The 21,670-nt window shown below is 46.8% G+C and overlaps 1 protein-coding gene across 50 annotated transcripts in view; it reads right to left on the bottom strand.

Annotated features, from left to right (window-relative positions):
* LOC120820651 (ankyrin-3) overlaps positions 1-21,670 on the bottom strand; it is a 101,070-nt gene that overhangs the window by 18,720 nt on the left and 60,680 nt on the right. For 22 of the 50 annotated variants that reach the window (XM_078104704.1, XM_078104716.1, XM_078104717.1 and 19 more), the window contains 22 exons: positions 20,989-21,087; positions 19,360-19,557; positions 19,067-19,165; positions 18,081-18,179; positions 17,853-17,951; positions 17,632-17,727; positions 16,308-16,380; positions 12,609-12,732; positions 9,459-9,561; positions 8,776-8,826; positions 8,146-8,255; positions 7,393-7,425; positions 6,281-6,505; positions 5,993-6,147; positions 5,626-5,837; positions 5,202-5,409; positions 4,438-4,534; positions 3,352-3,580; positions 3,142-3,267; positions 2,695-2,817; positions 2,126-2,152; positions 603-684 (listed from right to left, as the gene is read on the bottom strand). In XM_078104704.1, coding sequence (XP_077960830.1) covers positions 603-684; positions 2,126-2,152; positions 2,695-2,817; positions 3,142-3,267; positions 3,352-3,580; positions 4,438-4,534; positions 5,202-5,409; positions 5,626-5,837; positions 5,993-6,147; positions 6,281-6,505; positions 7,393-7,425; positions 8,146-8,255; positions 8,776-8,826; positions 9,459-9,561; positions 12,609-12,732; positions 16,308-16,380; positions 17,632-17,727; positions 17,853-17,951; positions 18,081-18,179; positions 19,067-19,165; positions 19,360-19,557; positions 20,989-21,087 — 2,668 coding nt within the window. Of the gene's footprint in view, positions 1-602; positions 685-2,125; positions 2,153-2,694; positions 2,818-3,141; positions 3,268-3,351; positions 3,581-4,437; positions 4,535-5,201; positions 5,410-5,625; positions 5,838-5,992; positions 6,148-6,280; positions 6,506-7,392; positions 7,426-8,145; positions 8,256-8,775; positions 8,827-9,458; positions 9,562-11,548; positions 11,561-12,608; positions 12,733-13,225; positions 13,396-14,122; positions 14,645-16,307; positions 16,381-17,631; positions 17,728-17,852; positions 17,952-18,080; positions 18,180-19,066; positions 19,166-19,359; positions 19,558-20,988; positions 21,088-21,670 lie in introns of those variants that run through there. The other 28 variants (XM_078104730.1, XM_078104750.1, XM_078104731.1 and 25 more) reach the window with 21 other exon arrangements.

Here is a 21,670-nt window from a genome sequence, read left to right as displayed (position 1 = left end):
ATAATATAAATTGTATCAGATTGTTTGTAACAACATATTTCTTTAAGTAATAACTTCAAAAGAAACACAGACTTGTAAAACCTCTGTGTTATACTTGCACTAGCAAGGACTAAATGAAGGGAGCGATGTAAAGTGCAACCTGTTACCACATTAATATACACAGCCGCACACAATCATAAAGCCAATAAGAGTGAAATGGCCCGTAAAAATAGGAGAACAATTCAAAAGAATAATTTTATTCAACATGAATCAAAACATGTTTTGCTGGAATGATGGATGAAAAGACAGACATTGATTCCCAGTGTTTCCACAAATGTAAAATAAAAAACAAAATTGAAACAGGAAGACTTTTTGTCAACACGGAGTGGGTAAGCGAAGCGTGACACACAGTAAACCATGCAAACGTTGGATGAACGACAGATGTATGGAGTATGTATCAGGTGGATAAAATAAAGGATCGATGAACAGGTAGACCTCTTTCTATACTACGGCTATATGAAAGATAATGTGTGGAGGGACCTTCAGACACTAAAACTAAATCAATTCACATTAACATCTGAATTCAATAAAAAATGCAATGCAAGTAAAAACGGGAAACTCACTCGCTGCTGGGTCGGTCAAATAGCTGTAGCGCTTACGCAAAGCTAAGGAGGCAAAGGTATGACGTCGTTCTGGCTTTTCAGTCTGAAACAAACAAAAAAAGAACAAAAGATGCTTTAACATAAAAAATATGGTGAAATGTAATTTCTGATCTATGAGAATTAGGTATAGATGTTAATGTTAATTTGTTTAGCTCAGATTCCTCAATGGACAAAACTCGTCGTGTTTTTAGTGAGTCAGCACATGCTGTTAGTACGGGCACGAGGAGACACTGCAGGTGTGCTGTAGTGCCTCCTCTGGAGAGTAATGCGTCTCTTCACTCACTGCATTGCTCAACGTCATAGCTTCACACCAAATGTGCTTCGTCTGTATGATCTACTTCCGTACGTGGTCAGCAATAGTTATGCTGGGTGAAATTAATGTTCAATATTAGGACGGTGAAACGAAGCTTATACTGAACTATTCTGCAAAATGTATTTTACTGCATCATTCGATGCCACTGCAGTTAGTAGCGTGGCCTTTGTGAAATAAGGTACAAAGTAAGGGGGCTGAGGTTGGAGCGAAGAATGTGTGTTTCCCTTTCATTTGCTCCGTCTCACAATAGATGATTGTTTTCTATTGAATTCTTACGGGGGGGTTTTGTTCTTGCATGATAATGGATAATGATCAGAACTAATATTGGTGAAAAGATTTAATCCTGCAAAAGCAGAAAAAAATATTAATGTCTAACTTTATGGCAGTTTTATATCCCTATATTTAGGGACTTCAGAGCAAGTAGTAGCCGTGTCATTAAAGATTTTTAAAAATGCGGTTACTGAATATATCTGGGTTTAAGAACTTTTTGAAATGTCCAATAGCGACATTCTGTTGGGCAGATAGGACATTACATTTATGAAGAAGTAATATAACAAACGTGGTCACAATAATGTTTAAAGTATTAAAATTAAAAACGGCCTCATGTCCCTTCAGTTAAAGTCGCCTATAAATGTTTTGACACGCAGCTGTGAGAGTTAGTCAGTTTGTCTGTTGCAAACAAGCCGAGGACAACAGTGAAGAAGGGACACCTCCAAAACAACAAAACAACGACTGACTAGACGAATGATAAGGTCTCGGGTTTCATCTGAAGCCAGTATCGTAGTCCTGTGTGAAACCTCCTGTGAGTTAATAGTACGGATGGGGACATGGTGATTTCCTGTGGGACATGTATGGAGAGGAAGATCGAGATGGAAAAGAAACTGAGGTGTGGCACAGCAACCGGCTCCACTGCACTTTGGGATGAAGACAACAATAAATAAGCCCCTGCTGATTAAAACAGCTGCCATTTCCACTCATGCAATACTTCTGGAATCGCGTAGCTGTGTAAAAAAACAAAAAAACATGCAGTCCGAAGCGTCTTTCACACCAAGGTACTGTACAGAGACAAAATATCGCGGCACGCATATTTACTACAGCATCTGCAGTAAAGCCAACGGAAAGGACGACAGAGAAGAAGCAGTTCCATGTGATGATGAAGAATCTGTTTTACCTCATCATCAGGATCAGACTCCATATCCTGTGGTATTCCAAGATGCATTGCCGGAGAGGGGAGAGATGACACAATGGAGAGCAGGGACGTTATAATGAGCGGGGAGGTGGAAATAAAATTCAGGGGATGAAAATGGAGCAGCAAAAACAACAAAAGGCATCAGAAGAAATCTACGGGATTAATACCAAATAAACAGCAACGTAAAAAAAAGCGAAAGCAAAATAAGTTCAGTTTCTTGTGATCAGACGATACCACAACAAACAAACAGATGAGAAGAGTCGTCTTCTTGCATAATTGTTATGTACCCACAATGAGCCAGGCAATAGAACAAAGCACGGTGTGCATGTGCGGCTGCATGTGTACGTTGTGGGGTCTCATGACTGGCACAGGCCTCAACGCTCAAACAACACTAAAGACACAAGCAGCAGGCAGTCATTTCTGGACCAAATGAACTTCAGTGGCTCCCCTTGATGTCCGGACAACATCGCCTGCTGTATTTCAATTTCATTTACATGTTGATGAGATGATATGGCGTAGAATAACGAGCTATTCAAACACGGGGACCCTACCTTCTTGTGGGTTGGCAGTGTGATATTCAAATTGCATATGGCAGCCTGTGGATGGCCTTTACTGGATTTGGGCTCTTTCAGGAAGGAGAGGCGACCACATAGCTCCTGGCCCATATCTCTGACCTGCAGAGGACAGCAGCAGGACACGCAAAGTGAAAAATGTGTTTAAAATAAGTAGCAGAATGAACATTCCTTCATTTGGAAGCTGGATATAGATTTAAGAAAGTAACAGCAGAATGCATTCAACTCGTAATTCTTTCAACTCGTAATTCTTTGCCATCCAAAAAACTGGCTCATAAATTGAGTTAGTATGCAGCTCTAAACATTTACTGCATCGACTGATTACTAGAGGATGATCTAACATGTCTGACGTGAGCTAATTAGCCAATAATTGAGAATAAAATCCAGGAGCGATTGAGGAGGTTTCCTTTTTTTTTTTAAATTTACCTTGACATGGAAAGGAAGCCGGTTTTCCTTGAAGGAGAAGAAGTTAAACACCAGCTGTTGGCCACTTTTGGTGAGAGGGGACAGGTTGCCGTAGCAATCCACGTGGATGGGCTTGCCCTCAAGCACCTGCAGAAGTTCACAGACAGTCATGAGTTTGATGAAATTGATGTAGACAATTTGTTCTCTATCCACACAAAGTCACAACCCCACCTCGATGTCTTTGCTACGGGCCACTTCCTCAAAGTTCTCCTGCTGCTCGAGGGTCTTGTCCACTTTGTCGTCCGTCATGCAGAAGCAGCGCAGCCGAGCCTCAACCGGGTCGTTCATCTTGGCGAAGACCACAAACTTGGCCAGGTACGGCACGCAGATCAGCTCCCGGTATAACTGAGACGCTAGACTCACCGTCTCAGGAATCTGGTGACAGTCTGCGAGCCAGAACCTGTGGAGGAGAGAAGAGGAGGTGAGGAGGGACACAAAAAAAAATTTGCTTACTTATGAGAAAAATTTACAGATGAAGAGCTTAAAGTTGGAAACTCTGCACATTTGAGCCTTTTTTATCACACTAAAACTTAATATATTAAACAAACTGGGTTAATTCTCTGAAGAGTAAATACGAACACACGACAGCTACGTAGAAATCATAACAGAGTTAGTAGATAACTTTAGCAGTAAAAGTCTGCCTGCACACTTGCCACATGGTCCCAGTCTAGCTAGGATGAGAAGTTCCCTTGCCGAGGTAAGTTAGGTAGCAAGCCTCAAGAAATATGGTCAACGTGACTTTATGTAGATGCATGTAGCTGCAACTTGTAAGTATACAGAGCCACAGAGAGAACCGGTTCAAGCTTACTCAATTAAATTGTTAAGCGTGCACGTCACGTTATATTGGTATATGGTATAAATATATATATGGTAATATATAGTTAAAGTCAGTCGATAACATGTAAAGTCAGACATGTAGGGAACTTGCCCTACTTATGGATGTAGTAAAGACCGGACTGAGAAACAATGCGATGCTCAAGTTATTAAAACAGCCCCAATAATGTGGACATTTCATTTGTTATCCGTTTATCTTGAAAGAGTTCAACATCTAAATAGAGGCAGGGATTTGATTTTGAATGTCAAATCGTGGCATCTCCAGGTCACCAACAGGACCAAAATTGAATTTCTACATGAAAACTAAGAGAAGCAAGACTTTCCCTGAGGACGGTACCGTGAAATGGACATCAATAAGGGGCTTTGATCAAACACATGGCACCCTGTCGTAACAGAGTGGTATGTGTACAGTCTGAGTCTCACCTGGCCGACACATTTGTGGTGAAGGAAACGCAATCGGTCACAAAGGACAGCGGCGTGGTTCCTGTGATGTCCTCCCACTGGGCCGGGGACGTCCCTCCTGTTTGCAACAAGGGCCAAAGATGACTTTCCAATCTTACCAGTTTGAGCTTTTTTATCTTCTCTTTTATTTATCGATTGTTGGCAACAATCAGATATTTGTCCTTTTAGTCTTTTAGATAATGTACAGTATATACAGAGATATTATGATGCACATTTTAGTTATGCAGATGTTGAGAAAAATAAATAAAATAATCTATGGTACACTTATCGATTCATGAAAATACATTCAAGTCTATGGGGTGGTACCATTTATGTGAATATGATAAAATCGTTTATAGTAAATTTATAGTTGATAGACGCGGTTATCTTCTCCGTTTTATCTTGAGCTTTTATAATCCTCAAACCTTTCATCTTCTCAGCTCTTCATCTTCCCTCTATCGACCGATGGCTTTTGACATCAAAGTGGGCCTAATGTACCCGCATGGGGCCGACTTTGACGTGGGCACAGAGTCGTTGTGTCTCTGAGTCACTATCATTGCTCCATGCGAAACTAAATGGAGGACCGACCACGGCCGACGTCACTCATCACATGTATCAGCATCAAAGGACACAACGGCTGTCGACGGATGTGTATTAAGTAACCAAACGCTAGGCCTGCGGGAGCCTCTCGGATGGAGCTCCTGCTGCAGTCGTGTCGCGCTCTAGTTATCTGCAGGTCTCCTTGCCTGTGATGCTGCAGAGCAGACGCAGGCAGGGCGCAGCGTCGCCTCGGTGGCCGCTGGGATGGCCTTCTGCCGATCGCGGCGGGACGGGGATCGTCATGGTGATCGGCTTGTGGAACTTCCTCCTCCTGGGCTCCACGGTGACGATGGGGCTGAAGGTGGCTCGGTTCCCGAGCACCGCCCTCGCCATGTCGTCTGGCACAGGCTGCGCCTGGACAGAAACACAGACACAGACGGAGGAAAGGTGTAAAGGTTCGGTCAAACTTTCCCTGCACCTTCTATGCAATGCAGGTGCGCGCCATCAAATATTCACCCACAAATGGGTCAGTTATATGAATAAATAACAGCTCAGTGGACAGTGAGTTGCGAAGAAAAAGCTGAGTCATGAAAAAGACGCAGGATGCAGATCTCTCGAGTCCTGCAGTACCTGCAAGCCGACACGGATCTTCTTGGTGAGCGCCCCCTGCGGGAACGAGGCCTGGACCATGGGCACGGTGCTGCTGGACAGCATGCCTCCGTCGGGACCCATGTGGTTGGACTCCTGCTTGATCCGTGACACCACAGCAAAATACTGAGGGAAATCGGTGGTGACGATGCGGCAAATGCGCTTCTTCTCCAACTCGGCAGGACTGTCCAGCTCTGTGACAGAAGATGTTACTCTCGTAAATGGGCTTTTTCGGCAACAGCTGACAGAGCCCTGGGTTATGTAGTTTATGTTTTCCTACAAGCCGTCTAAACTAAACTAACATTAATAAGTGTCAACCAGTCACATATAAGAATAACCTTTCCTCTACCTTCATCCATTCCCGTGAGCAGATCAAACAGGTCTTCCGGCCTGGCGTCAGACTGGTGCTCCTTCCACGTGTCGCCATTTTCACTCCTCAACACGATGAGCTCCCTCTCTTTCCCCCGCATGGACCCAAAATGAGGGATCTCCACAATCACAGGGCTGGAAGGGAAAACACATCACGATAAAACTGGTAATCCACGCCCGTCTCATGAGCCCCGACGCCCTGAAAGTTGGTATCAGGAAATATCTCAACATTTCATCACAAGGAAAAGGAAAATCCCCAGCGACCTACCCGAGGAACTGAGCCCCGGCCGGTCCGACCTCCACCAGCCGGCTGACCAACCCCTCTCCCTCCACCATGGGCGGAGGGTAGGCCAGCTTGTGCCTCTTGGCCAGGCGGCAGGTGATGCGCGTGGGCGCCGTGCACTTCCTGGGAGGGATGATGATGCGCATGCCGTTGTGGCGGCTGCCTCTCATGGAGCCACCGCGGGCGTCCACCATGAAGCTGACCAGGAACCTGCAAAGGGTAAAAAAAAAGGAACGGCGTCAGGCGGACGAAAAGACACGGGCAGAAAGATAGAAGGAAGCTTTATCACGGACACAAGTGAGGAGGACGCTTCCCATGCTGTGATCACCGGACGCCCAAACAAAGTAGGGGAAAGAGAAGAATAACAAAAATAGAGATAGAACGATAAGAAGAAGGGGGAGGGGGAAAAATGCTTTTGGTTGTGAAAGCTGGCAGTTCTCACCTTCGCTTGTGCCTCAATCAGGAACGTTACAGTTCAAAACTAAACCGGGTGCTGATGACGTTGCAGAAAGTTTAGTTTCCACTCCTGAGGCTGAAGGTGAGACTGTTGCCACATTTCAGTTCCATCTAAAGCAGCGTTCGGTGATCAAATATTAAAACACCTGCGCGGATGTTTCACCAAGATAAGGTCAATGCGATCAATATGTGATGCGTCAGGTTTGGGCCATCCCATTTAATCAAGCAAAGAGTTAAGATGGAGTAGGATGGATTTGGAATGAGCAGCTCGTAAAGCCTAAAGCCAAACATAAAGCTGTTCTTTTCACTACCAGTGGTATGCTATGTACTGTATGGTTGCTTATAGTATAGTATGCTGCTGAAAATAGAAGCATCCCTGTAAAGCTTTGAGGAAGATATATTATGTGCACTGTGAGATGCCACATCAACGAAAAGCCAACACGTCGACTGTGCACACTTCTAATATCTAGGCTGTGCAAATGAAACACCAGACCACACGGATGAGACGAGCACAGAGCAGAGGAGGGGAGGCCCGAGAGGGGAGGAGAGAGTGTCGAGGTGAGAGGAGGACAGAGGTGGAGGAGTGAGAGCGGCGTCACTGCGGCGTCATGGGCGAACGCAGCGGACTCGTCGGTCATCACCTGGAGTCATACTGAGGGAGCGGGGAGGAGAGGCTGCAAAATAAACACAATGGAGGCAATGCAGGAGGCAAACCCCCCAGAATCTTGTTTTAGTATCAGGGTTTCGTTATCACTGCTGGGATCTGTGGTTACTATTAAGGACGGAGAAAAGATTTAAAACTGCAGAGGTGGAAAATCAGGGGGGAAACACAAGACACACTGACGACGAAATAACAATGAACAAAAAACAATAAATATGTAAAAAAAAAAAACACACACACAAGATCTGATTGTACGATAGTAGAACTAAACTGGGCAGATCCCAGAATTTCATTTCAAATTCAAACTATGCTGCGTTTTACAACGTCATATATTCAAAGTGAAACACACAGGCCGCTGTGCCGTGACCTCACACTGAGTCTGTTCTCTGTTTCCGTGATGACAGAAAGAGGGTCGGCGTACGAGAGGGGCGACATCTGGACCGTGTCTGTAGACTAGTGGTATGACACCAGAGCTTGGAGGAGGACAGACTGTGTCTTTTTGTTGCTGTAACGCAACGTGCACAATGGCAGCCCTTGCAGAAAGCCCACGGTGCTGAACGTTGAACAAAAACATAATACAACCGTCGTGTGCAGGATGCAAAGATAAATGTATAATTTACGCAATAGTTATGTGAATGTGCAGGCGGCGAACGCGCCAGCTCTTGAATGTAGCCAGTGTGTGTGTGTGTGTGTGTGTGTGTGTAATGGGACAGGACAGTGCGGCTGGTCTTACCCGGAGTGAATGGGACTGGACACGGTGTTGTGACTGTGGTCCACTGTGTCCGGGGTCCAGCTGTAACGCCGCATGTACTCGGAACCGTTTTCTCTGGTCACGGCCAGGTGCTGGAGACGAGAGCATCCGGAGGAGATGAGAGGAGGATGAGGAATACAGATGTGAAGGTAAAAAAAAAAGGGGACAGAACTAAAAACAACTTAAAATGAGGGGGAATTGGATGCTAACTGAGAAGACGAAAAAGAGCTATTCCTCAAGCATTGCACCACGAGAAGGTTTGCAGACACGTGAAGCTGATGATTCACGGCCTCAAATGTCAACAAACTTTGTCCCTATAATCTAAAGCCTCCTCCCAAAAGACACAATGAATGACGGAGCGAACGCAAGGCGACCATGAACGCCTCGGGAAAAAAAAAAAGAAACCGGAAACCGGCTTTTAATAAATGATGATCGCTTCATGAGAACTCACGTGTACTGAAAGTCACATGGGGAAGATCAAAATACAGATCGGCGCTAATGAACGACATGAGAACAGCGTGGATCCGAAACAAACAAATGAACAGAACTCGTGAGCGATGGAAGGTGAACCACAGTGAGTGATGAGTCGAGACATTCGGGAAGTCTTTATACCTTATTGAGAGGGTCGACCAAGTAGGAAATGTCTTTACAGACACTCTGAAGCTTCGGAAGGAGAAGAAAGACAGTTCAGAGGTCACACTGACGTCCAGACAAATGAGCTTATGGAGCTTTTTTTTCTCCACTGATTCACTTCCCATCAAAGGAAACACGATGCCGCCTCTGAGAGGATTAGATGGTTCTACAATTTGCTCTTTCGACGTCCCGAACATTTGCTTGAGTTGAGCTAGGTGCATATTTTGGCCATGTATAGTTTGAGATCTTGGGTTATGATGTCATACTAGTTGTCGTTCATATCCCTAACAGTGTTTATGAGAGGAGGTCAGTTTCTGTTTGTGCTCCTGACCAACAGAACAAGCTGTGCAGAGAGAGCACTGCGTTTTGTTTTTCCAGGCGGAAGCGAAGAGGGGGCCTCCCGGAGCCCTTCGGCTTGAATAAACTCAAGGTGCTGGAGCCTCTCCTTCAGCACTTTGGCAAAAGACAGCAACCCGTCAACACTGCTTCTGTTATGACCTCCACGCAACACCAGTAAAACTACCCTCTTCCCCCCTCAACAGGCGACTGACAGAAAGAAGAGACATTAGCGCTTAACAAAAAACAGACCGCTGAAGATACTGAAAGGAGGGAGGAACAGGGTCGGAAATGGCAAGAACAGAAAGAGGAGGAATCGACCTTACCGTGTCCTTTGTGGGCGCCAGGATCTCCTCGATCATCATGCTGTCCCGCGCATAGGAGCTCCGGTTGAGCGTGTTGGACCTATCCGAACTGAAGGAGCGCAGGCTACACGTTACCACGCAACCCGGCGCCGTGGGCAACAACAAGTGACGGGCGGGGGGGAACACGACACACAAAACACAAAAGGCAAGGAATCCGTTACTACATGCAACCTCCAGGGAACACAGGGTTTCTTCTACTTACTGGACAGAGAGAGTCCAAAGGGTATAAGTGGAAAATAGAGAGGGAGGAAGGGAGAGGCCGGGAGATAGGAAACCGCAGCAGGTCACTCAGAGATGGAAATGTGAGCGACGTCAGTGCGTTTGCATTGATAGCGATGGAGAGCGAGAGGAGGAGACGCACAGGTGTGGTCGGCCAACTCCAAACCATGACGCCCAGCAGATTAGGGGACAGTACGTACGTGTGTGTGTGTGTGTGTGTGCGTGTCCGCATTGACAGTGAAGAGACAGTGAGGAATCAGACTCCCTCCCTTCTAAGATTAGCAGCTGACCTGGACCGGTTTCTGAGCAGCGCACACAGAAGGCAAAGCTGCGTTTTCTAGTCGTCTTGCTGCAGTCTGCTTTGTGGCTGTGTGTGTGTGTGTGTGCGCGTGTGTGTGTGTGTGCGGTGACGTGTGCCTATTCCTGCAGCCTCTCGGGCTCAATGCGGTGCTGTAGATTCCGTTCGGGTTTTTTTTCCTCTAACCCCGTGCTTCTCTCCGAGCCGACGTCTCGGTTCAGACATTTACCTTCTACATTTCACACACAAACGGGGGCAAAGCAGCCGTCTGCGAGCCTTATTCTGTGTGCTGTATGCGTGGGTTGATGTACCCTGCGTGTGAGGGAGGGGGGAGAACGGGTGAGCGGGAGGGAGGGGGGTAGCTCATGCGCAGCTCATCGTGTTGTGGGCAAACTATTCGAGCCCTTTATTCAACCGAGGCTGCGCAATCCGCCATTAAAGTTACCAAACAACTCTGTACGGCGCGAACGGACTCGCTGGCATGGCGGCACGACGCTACCCTGCCCCCCCCCCGGCCCTCAGCCAGACTGTTCTAGCTCTATTTGTTCTTCACAGCTTCTTCCTCTCTCTCATTGTGTTCATCCTCCTCTCCTCCTCCCTAAACACTTGAACTTTACTCTAATTATCGCGGTTTTCCTCTTTATTCTCATTCACTTCAGCACGTGGTGCCCCCCCCCCCCCCTCTCCCCTTCATCTACCTCCTCTGTTGTTACTAATACTCCACTGCACTGGTTTAGCCAACAGTTCAACTCAGTGCAGGACTCCTAATGTTGATCATTCTTGTGATCATTTACGACTTTATTTATCTGGCTGGCGTCTCCATGGCAGCACCAATGGGCCGGTGTCTTTTGGCGAGGCGGCGGCGGCGTGGACAATCGCTTCGGGTTGTTGTTGCGTACATGTGAGCGGTCCTAAGCGTTGGAGCAAACTTCCCCCCCAAAAATCTGAGGCTCTTAAGTTTCCATCTCTGCGAACCAAGATTTAACATCGGCGTTGTCGATCCTGAACCGACCTCCAGTGACTCTCCTTCAAATGGAGGAGATAAAAGGGGTGGATATTTGAGAATAGCGATGGGTTTGATCCCTGGAAGTTACACCCAGTGGCAGGACACAATTCTAAAGTGCCACTTGAGAACAAGCCACCTTAGAAGAAGTTACAGAACTATTCAACACAACTCAAACTGAAGAAAAGTCTGCAAAAAAAAAGCACATGTGGCTTCAGTCCTCTCATTCCCAGGAAGCTTGATTCTTTTTCACAGCCTGCTTTTAAAAAGGGACGGGACAGAAAACACGGCGAAGGCTGTTCGGCTAAAATGGAGCGACACAAACACAACGAGTGACGGCGATCCAAGGGGACAAATCAGGATGGAAACACTGGATGACTCGTGGTTTGGGTCACAACAAACAGCCGTTCATGGGTGGGGAGGAGAAGGGCGACATCATTCACAGCTAATGTGAAGGGGGGATGGGGGGGGGGCGACATCATTCACAGCTAATGATGCTTACTACTTCTACGACTACTACTCTGTGCTTACCTGAGTCTAGGGCTAGAATGACGGTGCAGGAAAACAAGGAAAAGGACAAAATAGAAAATAGAGTGAAAAGCGAAGCATTTTGAAGACACTCAAGCGTGATGCGGCTTTCATTGTTTTGTTTTCTTCCTCCATCTGCTTCTGCGTGGTGGTCAGTCAGAGGGAAAACCATGCAATGTCAATGTCATGCGCGGGAAAAAGCAAGGAACAGGAAAGAATTCACTCAGCATCATACGTTTGTTTATCAATAAATTGCAACATTTCACCCAATTTTAAAATCTATTTCAGCCGTTTGTCTCCTTCATGAGCCATCACACAAAAGCAGCAGCATGAAAGCGTCAGTTGAGGAGTGCGTTCTAATTTGCAGCAGATGGAGATATCATTTTTAATTATATACTTTCTCTTTTGTACCCTTAAATAACAAAAACTAATAACTAAAACCTCAATTCCTCAAATGTGGAGTTATTTTGAGTTCAAACATGCCTGTTTACGGAACACCTCCAATTTCCATTTAATTCCGGGTTTGCAGAGTTTTTCTAGTGAACCCGCTGACTCGAGCGGCTTCCCGTCACAGTTAGTGTTGTTGTTTTTAATCAATCCGGCCATCCCAGTACATCCGTCCGTCCGTCCGTCCGTGCTACACACTCTGTGCTGTGGCCGTGTTTTCACTGGAGCCCAAACTTTGTTGTGTGCCGGTGCAGAATCCGGATGAGCAGCTGTTCCCCAGGAGGATCGAAGGCCTCGCGGTTGAAGAGATACAGCTCACACCTCTCGTACTACGCGCTACGGGGCCGCTGGGAACCGTTGCCTCGGCTTTGAGCGAGGGCAGATTAAACGCTGCATCATTTTGTCAGGTCGGATCACCGGGTGGCAACTTTCCAGCTGCTTTCTCCTGCGATTTCCATTTTTCCGTTTTAGTGTGTGTGTGTGTGTGAGTGGGAGGGCCTTTACGTCATGTGATCTCACCCTAACAAATACCATCCAATACCACAATATTAGGAAATCAGCACTGCACCGGATGACCTGTCCTGTGATGTTCAGAGCACAAATGACAGGTGCTCACCTGGCTGAGCGGGCTCCTATGCTGAAGCCCATGTAGCCCTCCTGAGGGAGAGAGTCGTCCCCCAGCTCCTTGAGGTCCTGGGGCCGCAGGTATTTGTCCGTGTCCCCGGTCAACGCATCCTCACCTGGTGGAGGTAGGAGGGGGGGAAGGAGGAGGGGTGAGATCACAAAAAAAAATCCGTCCCGTTAACTTCAATATGTCTATACGGCCAAAACAGGTGATGCGGCACCTCAGCAAGAAAAAAACAAAAAACACAAGTCTGCCACTTATTGGATCATGGCGCTCAGAGGAGGCTGGTTTATCTATCAACTGTTTAACCCAACATAGCCCACTGACACAACAACAACAACAACATGAAGCTGGAGGGACCCTGCAGTAACGATACCTGATTTCTGTTTTAGAGGTTAGACAGTCAGTTTGGATGAAAAAAATTAATTAAAAAAAAACATCAAACAAGGCCTCTTTTCCCTGATTTCTGGAGCTCTGCCGCAAAACCGAACGCAGCTCCTTTCACAACAACATCAACACTCACAAGAAGACAGCGACCGACAGAAGGCACGGGCGCGCAACAAACACGCGGGGACGCGCAGCGCGCAGAAAGCCGCAGCGCAGCGCACCTCGATCGGCGGACCGGTGGACGATGACGCGCCGGTCGATGAAGCCGGCGGAGCGGCGGCTGTGCTTCCCCTTCTCCCGCATGTCCCGTCCGGCTGTGTCCTGCCCGCGAACGCTGCGCTCCTTCCCCGCAGCCCCTCCCACCCCCGGTCCCTGCGACGCTGCCGCACTCCGGTCAGACGCCGTCAAGTTGTGACGTAAATAAGTGGCGGGCGTTTCCGGTTTTGGATTTCAAAATAAAGCGGTGCTTTTTTCTGAACTGTGAATCTGTTGTTCAATGCATTCAAGGTTTTTTTTTTTTTCAAGAAGTGCAGAGTTCTGCTGCAACAAGTTTACACGTTTGGACAAAACTGGCATTAATGGTGGAAGGGAGTTATCTGCAAAGTGGTGTTGGTGTTTCCCCAGTACCCTAACATTTTATGATGTTTTAATCTTAGATATTAGATATCAACCCAAGCAGAAAGCAAACTCACATAGTATTCCGGATTTGGAATTCAAGATAGTCTGCATAATTTCAGTCTTTTAAAATGTGTTATGTTTTTATTTTGATGGTTAAATTGACTTTTTTCTGTCTGACTGAGAAACAATTGTCTGCTGCTGTAATGCATCACAGTCCCCCCCCCCCCACACACACACATACACACAGACACACACACACTTCCTATTGTTGGGCTGTGTTACAATGTCACCTCATCAGATCTCACTCTCAGCAGTAAAAATCCAAAACAAGTAAAAAGATAAATAAATTGCCATTTGTCTTCACCATCCAAGGAGGACTCAATTCTCGGTTCTCATGACACTCCACTTTCGATCCTCCGTGTTCTAATTTTATTAACTTTAATTAACTTTATATACATTCTAAAACACCAAAAAGGACTATTGAAACTCTTACCACTTACCTTCCATAGTGATCAACTCTCTTCTGATATCTCCAAAGTTATTTCTATTTTTCTAGAGCTCCGATAAACATCCACGGGATGAAAAGTAAATCCAGAGAGAGGTGAGGACCATCAACTGGTCCTTTCCTCGAGAATGTCGCCCTCTCTTCACCCCGCGCGCGGACTCACACCAACATGCGCGTTTTTCCACAGTTGCGCACAACAAAACTTCTGAAGAAGAAAAAAGTGCACGTCGCTGGGGGGCAGAAAGAGCGCAAGTCAAAGCCAACTGCCCTGGGCGGTCGCAGCGGGGGTTAATTCCTCTAGCAGCTCATCCCCCCCCCCCCCGGGATTTAAAGAGAGAAAGTCCTCGCTGCGCCCTTTGGCTCACCAGCGTCCACAAAACAAAAAAAAACCCGGCTGAAGGGAGCCAACCCGCGGCGCGGGGAGCAGTCAGCTGACGCGTCCTTTGAGCAAATGCTTGGGAAACCTCCGGAGAGGAGAGGAGGACTCTCACTTGCACATTCCTCTGCATGTGCAAGTGAGAGTGCGGCTGAAGTGATGATGAAATAACCACCATCGTTTTGCAATTGTTGCATATTTTTTGATTCCCATGCAACACTTGTGTTTCCTTCTCCATGTTGCACGTGAAAAACTTGCACAAGAATAGCTACATTTTAGAACATTTAGGCGTTTACACAACACCGACTGTAGTATTACCCTCTTAAGCCAGTGAACGCAATACCATATGACAGATGGAAGAGCACAGCAAGGAGGTAATTAGTAGCTACAGTAGTAGTCTATAGGAAGCGTGTGAGCATGTGATTGCACAGACACGTCGCACACACATACACACACACAACCAGAGACCAGGATTGTCCCTCACACCCACAACTTAATAGGATAGAAAGGATTAAACAGAGATGTGGACAGTCTTTACTTTCTAACTCCATCACACACACACACACACACACACACACACACACATGAAGGCGCACAGGCCTGGGAGCAATAGCTCTACTGAAGCTGGTGCTAGTGAAGTCGCTACAAAGCTGATGAATAAGCTTCGTGGAGTTGATGAGCCCGTGGGGGCTCTTATGTATAATGATTCCCGCCTGGCGGTGAAAAACACGTTGAACCACAGATCGACCAGCGAGGACCTTCGTCACGACGCTGCAGCCTCAGACTCATCTTTCCTCACCTGATGCGCTGCGTGTCTGTTTTCGTAACGGGATCACCTGACATAGAAGCTCCACACCCGCCGCCCCCTTCCACCCCGTCGCTGCCCCCCAATACCGGTCCCCTAAACAGCCCATGAGCGAGCTCATCAATTTTACAGGCCTGTTGGCTACGTGGTTCCAAAACAAAGGGCAGGCGACCGAAGTGAGCAGCCTGAAAACAAAGCGACTCGTTCTGCAAACTGCCGCTGGTCCTCGGGGGGGGCCGCCGTGCTGCAGCCGCCATGCTGTTAGGACATCGTTACCGTTATGCCGTTTATTAAGGTTTACACACAGCGAGACGCGATGGATTCGTGGAATGCATGCAGGCCTTTTCAAAGTCTGTCGACTGAACAAAAACACAGTGTGAGTCACGTCCACCTTGTTTTCACGGTTTCACTAGAAGTCCTTCAGAGAGTTTGCCAGCGGACGACACTTCACATCTCTGACAATCACGCCGTTCGAGGTTGGGGGACGTGCACCAAGTTAAAAATAACACAAGTTGGTTTTCAAGTTGCAGTGAAAATAACTTGAAACTGCCAGAAACTGAAAACCAGATTCAAGGCTAAAACAGGATTTCTTGTACGAATTGAAACAGTTGAGAATTCATTCTTTGTGTGATGATGGGCGGCTGACAGCAAATAAAAGTGTAATACCTACTATCTGACCTTCTTATTGGCTATTTTCAACAGTTCATGAACTGCATAATAACCTTCATTGATCTGTGAAAAAGACTCCTCGTTGAGGTTTTCTGCCTCATTGGCCCAGACTGTGAGGTGTAAATACACATAGTGAAATATTAAAATGTTAATAATAAATGTCACAACATGGCACACAGTCTAAAGTGTATGCAAATCATGTGCTGTATTGATATTATTTGTAACCATAAAGTCACACCGGCGGTTTGCAAGCATCGACTGATGTAATTTTAGTACTAAATGAGTGAAACATAAGAGGACGAAGCTGTCACTGGAAATGTCTTCACGTACCTTCATCGTCGGACATGTCGAGGAACTCATTCATGGTCTCTGGGACGTTGATTTTGTGTTTTTCCGATGTGCTCTGTAAATGTTTGAAAAGAAGGTCAGCTGAACACTTTTCACGAAACATTTCTTCTGAAAAACACGTATGCGCTGATCCCTCAAACATTAAACCTGTGAGGTCTGAGTTATCATGTACATTTTGTAGTATATAATAAACCAGATAATCATCTGAGTTTCCCTTTACATGCATTTGACCATTTTGAAAATGTTATATCGCCTGAAACTTAACTAAACATTCTGGAGACAACTGTAGTCAATCAATGACAAGTTCAGAATTTACATTCCAACCAAAGTGTGACCTTCACATATGTTTCCTAATATGGACATTAATCTGAATCTCAGCCGTGGCCTCTGCCACGGTGAGAAGTAATAATACTCTTTGTCTGAAGGCCATTTCCCTCCACATAGCTGACCGGGCTGCAGAAGAAAAACAACAGCAGAGGCCTCACGGTGAATAATTGATCAATCCCGCAAAGGTGTAAGGAACCGACCTTGATCTTTAGAGTTACTTAACCGTGCACAGTTATGTTTAATACACTTTGCTGCTGATTGTGCAGGATCCGCAGTGACCTCTTCGTCCCCTCGCTGTCATCCCTCTGCCTCAGTTTCTCTCCCACTTTCTCCCCCTCACCCCCGTCTTTCTCCCAGACACGTGTGTGGATCAGATCACTGTTGGTGACCTTAGCTATTTGAGGAGAAACCTTAAGCTCCCATCTAAGCCCTTTTCTCGCTCTCTTAATGAGGACAGCTTCACACATGTGACATGGCATGAGTTACTGTCTTCCTTGCCGGCCGGTCGGCAGGTTTTACTCACTGACCGCGTTCACAGTTTGTGGCCGGATGGCTGGTCAGCTTTCAATTCATGAGCATATCAAAAAGTTTAAGAAAAAAACCCTCAACACAACAAACCGAAGTGCCAAGATTGATAACTCTTGTAATGATAGTTTCCAGTTGATTTGAATACAGTTTAGAATTGAAATCCGTTGCTGAATAAAGAAGATAGAATGAGTAAATATGGAAAGTATGAAATCCTAAATTTGTTAAAACGAGGATGAATGAAGATGCAGAGTTATTTTTTTAACGTGTTTTCGGAGCAGTAAAACTATTTGAATCAACCTCAATGTCACCTGCATGCACATTGCATTACGCTGCCTCTTGCATTCATCTCATTCTCCAAATCATAAACTTAGATTAGCACAAACTCTGTTGGTGATGTGATACAACTTGGGTGCATTCAATCGCGTGAGGTGCCGAGAGACGAGCGCCTCACCATGGTCGTCAGGTTTTCGTCCGTCACGGGCCTCAGGGTGTCCACCACAGAGATGTATCCGAGGCGACGGGCGATCGACAGGGCAGTGTTCCCATTCTGACCAGTGAGAGAGCAACAGGAAGTTATTCACACAAAAGAGCATTCAGCACTTCATCGCGCTTCAGCTCTGCTTGAGCGTGCGTGTGTGTGTGCGTGTGCTTTCTGTGTGTTTGTGCACTGACCACGGTGAGCTCGTTGGCCGAGGCGCCGCGCTGAAGCAGCAGGTTGACGATGTGGGTGTGGCCCTGCTGAGCCGCCTGGTGTAGAGGAGTGTACCCGTTCTGGACAGAGACACACAAACACACAGTAGTCAGGGCCACAAAGAGAGGAGGTGCTCAAATTGAATGAAATCTGAATTGTGAATCTACACAAAAACTAAGACTGTGCATGTGGGTGGGTTTTTCTTTTACCTTGGTTTTGCCATTGGCTCTGGCTTGGTTCTGCAGCAGGAAGTTTGCCATCTTTGCGTTGCCGTAGTGACAGGCCACGTGCAGCGGAGTGTAACCCATCTGCACGAGGAAGGACACAGACATGAAAGGCGAGGAGGTGAAAAGGGGAGGAAAACACAGTTACACATGCCGACTGGGGGCCTCTTCTTGTTACATCACAGTTTCTCCAAAAACTATTCATCTGCCTGGGTCGAAAGAATTTTGAATTCTTGTGCAAGAGAACAATTTTTAGCATGACATCTCTGACTGTACACGTAACTTTGAAACTGCATCGTATTTCACGCCATCGTTGAATTATGAGTACAGCGCATAATGCTAATGGATGAGATCAGTGCGTGGATAACCTATTTGCTGTAAACAAGTGTCCTGTCAGCAGAACACACACACACATACTACATAACCTTGTGTTAGTCCAACCTTCCACTGCTGCAGGTTTGTCTCTCAGTGAACGTGAGCGGCCTGTTATGGGGCCTGTGTGTGTGTGTGAGAGAGTGAATGTAACTGACGTGTGTGTGTGTGTGTGTGTGTGTGTGTGACTGAACAGAAGAGCATATACGTGCTCATGTGCATGAGTGCATGATTTTTGCTGCAGCGTGTCCCAATGAAGACATGAACACCTTCCACTCAGGTATCAATCCTTTATTCATGCATCACCTGAGAAGATTGGGGACGACTGTATGTGTGTGTGTGTGTGTGTGTGTGTGTGTGTGTGTGTGTGTGTGTGCGTGTGAATGTTTTTCAGATGCCATGACTAGACTAAAACTATAAAAGGAAGTCCACTAAAAGTCAACTTCAAAGAGAGAGACAAAGACAATCAATGATGTGTGTAAATGAAACGTCATGCCTGCAACTGTAAAAGCTGATTTGAAAACCCTTTTCTGTTTGGGTATTTACAGTGTGTGTGTGTGTGTGTGTGTGCGTGTGTGTGTGTGCTGAGAAAGCTTTACCTTTGTCTGCGGGTTGACATCAGCCCCGTGGTTGAGAAGGACTTCTGCCACATTGACCTTGTCCTCCTGCGCCGCCAGATGCAGTGGTGTGAGTCCGCTCTGGGTTTGAGGATAAAAACCACTTTGTGAACACGCGAATAACTGTGTCCTGGTGCACAGCGCACGAGAGTCTCTCTCGGTAAACCAGACGCTGCAAGCCAGTGGTCGTCGACATGTTGTCTCTTTCTACATTTTAAGGGTCAGAGTTAGCACGACTGTCTCGTAGCTGGTCGACGTCCGTCTCTGACCTTTACCTTATTACACATGTTGACGTTAGCGTTCTTGGTCAGCAGCAGGGACACCAGGTCCACGCTGCCCTCCTGGGCCGCCAGGTGAATGGGGCTGATGCCTTGCCGCGTCACCGCGTTGGTGTCGGCGCCGTACTCCAGCAGTGTGGTCCCGATGTCCATTTGGTTCTTTTTGGCAGCGATGTGGAGCGGCGTGTAGCCGTTCTGAGGCGGGTCAGAGAGACGCGGCGGTTGGGACGCTTGATTCAGCTCTTCTTCTACTTTAATGGGTTATTTCATCTATTGTATTGTTTAAATTGCCTTGTTGTACACAATGTAGCTTAAAACGGGGATTTCCTCTTATAATGCATTTCATTCCATTCTAAATAAAAAATGGCATTGATAACTCGTACATTGTAAACTAAAGCGTAACCAAGGTTTTTAGAAAAGACCACTTTCTAAAATCCTTTTCATTACATACAGAACATTTGAAATAACCACAGTGCAGATAAGAGACAGATTCTTTCTGCACTGAAGGAACCAGATTATGAATCAAGATTCGGATTAGAAGCACAGAATAATGCGCGTCTGCCAAAGAAATGGATGAAAGGTCAGTAGCACAAATCAGTAAGTAAAGTCATAAGGTGGAATCAATCTCGACCTTCATTCATTCCTGACCCCACGTCTACGCTGACGCTCTCGGCTGGCGACGGATGGGAATAAATAATGCACTTTATATTCCACTCACTGGGCAACGCTGAAGTCCAACCGGGATGGAGTGATTTTAGCTTGAATGGAGAGGCTGTAAAAAGCCCCGGCTGAGTGAGTGAGGGAAACTTTACTGCCATCACCGCTACCAGTGTGTGAACACGCACGCCTCCAACCGGAGTGTGTAGACGCTGCTAGACAATTCCTAGTGAACAAAGGTTTGATCGCTTTCCAAAAGCCCTCAAATTTGACCGAGCGCACCAGCTTCAGCACAAAGCCGAATGAAAACCCAATTCACACGGGGAGAAACTGATGACTAAGAGTGGGGGAGGGAGGAGGGAGTAAAAAGAGACGGGGAGAGAGAGAGAGAGAGACGGTGACAAAAGGGGAGGACAGAGAGGAGGGATGAATTAGCTTTACAAGCTTTTGATTCCTCTTGCAGTTGACAGTCCGGACCAAATCAGACTCTCCCTCCCATATTTCGGTTGGCACCATCTGTCATTCTGTTGTTACTCGTTCGGTGCTTCTGACAGACTTCCAAAGCAGAGCGGGAGAAACCGTCCGCGACTCGACCGCATGCGACCGACGGCAAATTGACGGCAAACTAAATTCAGACAAAAGGGTGGTTTGAAGTTGAGAAAGACTTCATTTTACCAGGTGTATAACACACTACCAGCCCGTTCGCACCGGCTCTCTTGTTTCATGGGAATCATGGAAATAAAGCGGCGTGCGTGTCCATTCCGAGATATTTCCGACTTTGCTGAGCTCAGATAAAAAGCTGCACATTCGCTCACAGCGCCAGAGACCAGACAAGATGGAATGGGAGAAGATGGGCGGATGATCTTCTCACGCTGCACACAGAGGGTCTGAGATGAGATTATCGAGGGTCTGAGATGGAGTCAGATGCGGCCATTGCCATGTGCGTGTGCGTGTGTGTGTGTGTGTTACCTTGGCGGCAGCGTGTGGGGAAGCTCCCTGATCCAGCAGCAGCAGAGCCACTCTCTGATTATCGTAGTGAGCGGCCACATGCAGCGGAGTTAGCCCACTCTAAAACATCCACACGCACACACGCACAGGCATGCAACACATCAAACAGGGTTAGAAGTCCACTGGCACGGCCATAAGTAACATGAAAGCACATAAGCAACGGAATTTAAAGTAAAAAGGTAGTTAGTGCAGGAGGAAGCTTGCTGTAATCTGGAAGCAGCAGCTAGGGGGAGCATGTCTCCACTGGCTTAAGAAATGGATGTCCAAATTGACCCCTTTTCCTCCAATTTGAAATGGTAGGATTAAGTAGGATCATTTTGTCAACACGTCTCAAGGCAGAACCAGAGGTATCATCCCTTTTTTAAAATGTATATTCCAGTCGTTCGTCCTTGTGGAGATGTGGCGCATACGTTCCCTGCAATGCAACTCGAGGGCTGCTGGCAGTGCAGTCAGAGACCCAAGGTTGTGACGCCAGCAGAGGCCGATGTAGTCACGGGCGACCGTCTTCCGAGCGATGACGCAGAGCGGGGGGGGTGTCTAGCAACAGCAGCAGGTCCTGATTTAAGATACGATGCATGTGCACTCTGAGCCACGACCAGAGTGTTGCATCCCCACAGATATCAACTTCCATCTCAGGATGCTT

This window comes from Gasterosteus aculeatus, chromosome 6 (assembly GCF_964276395.1).
Source record: "Gasterosteus aculeatus chromosome 6, fGasAcu3.hap1.1, whole genome shotgun sequence".
In the NCBI taxonomy this organism is placed as follows: Eukaryota; Metazoa; Chordata; class Actinopteri; order Perciformes; family Gasterosteidae; genus Gasterosteus; species Gasterosteus aculeatus.
This window is presented reverse-complemented; position numbering and strand designations above follow the sequence as displayed.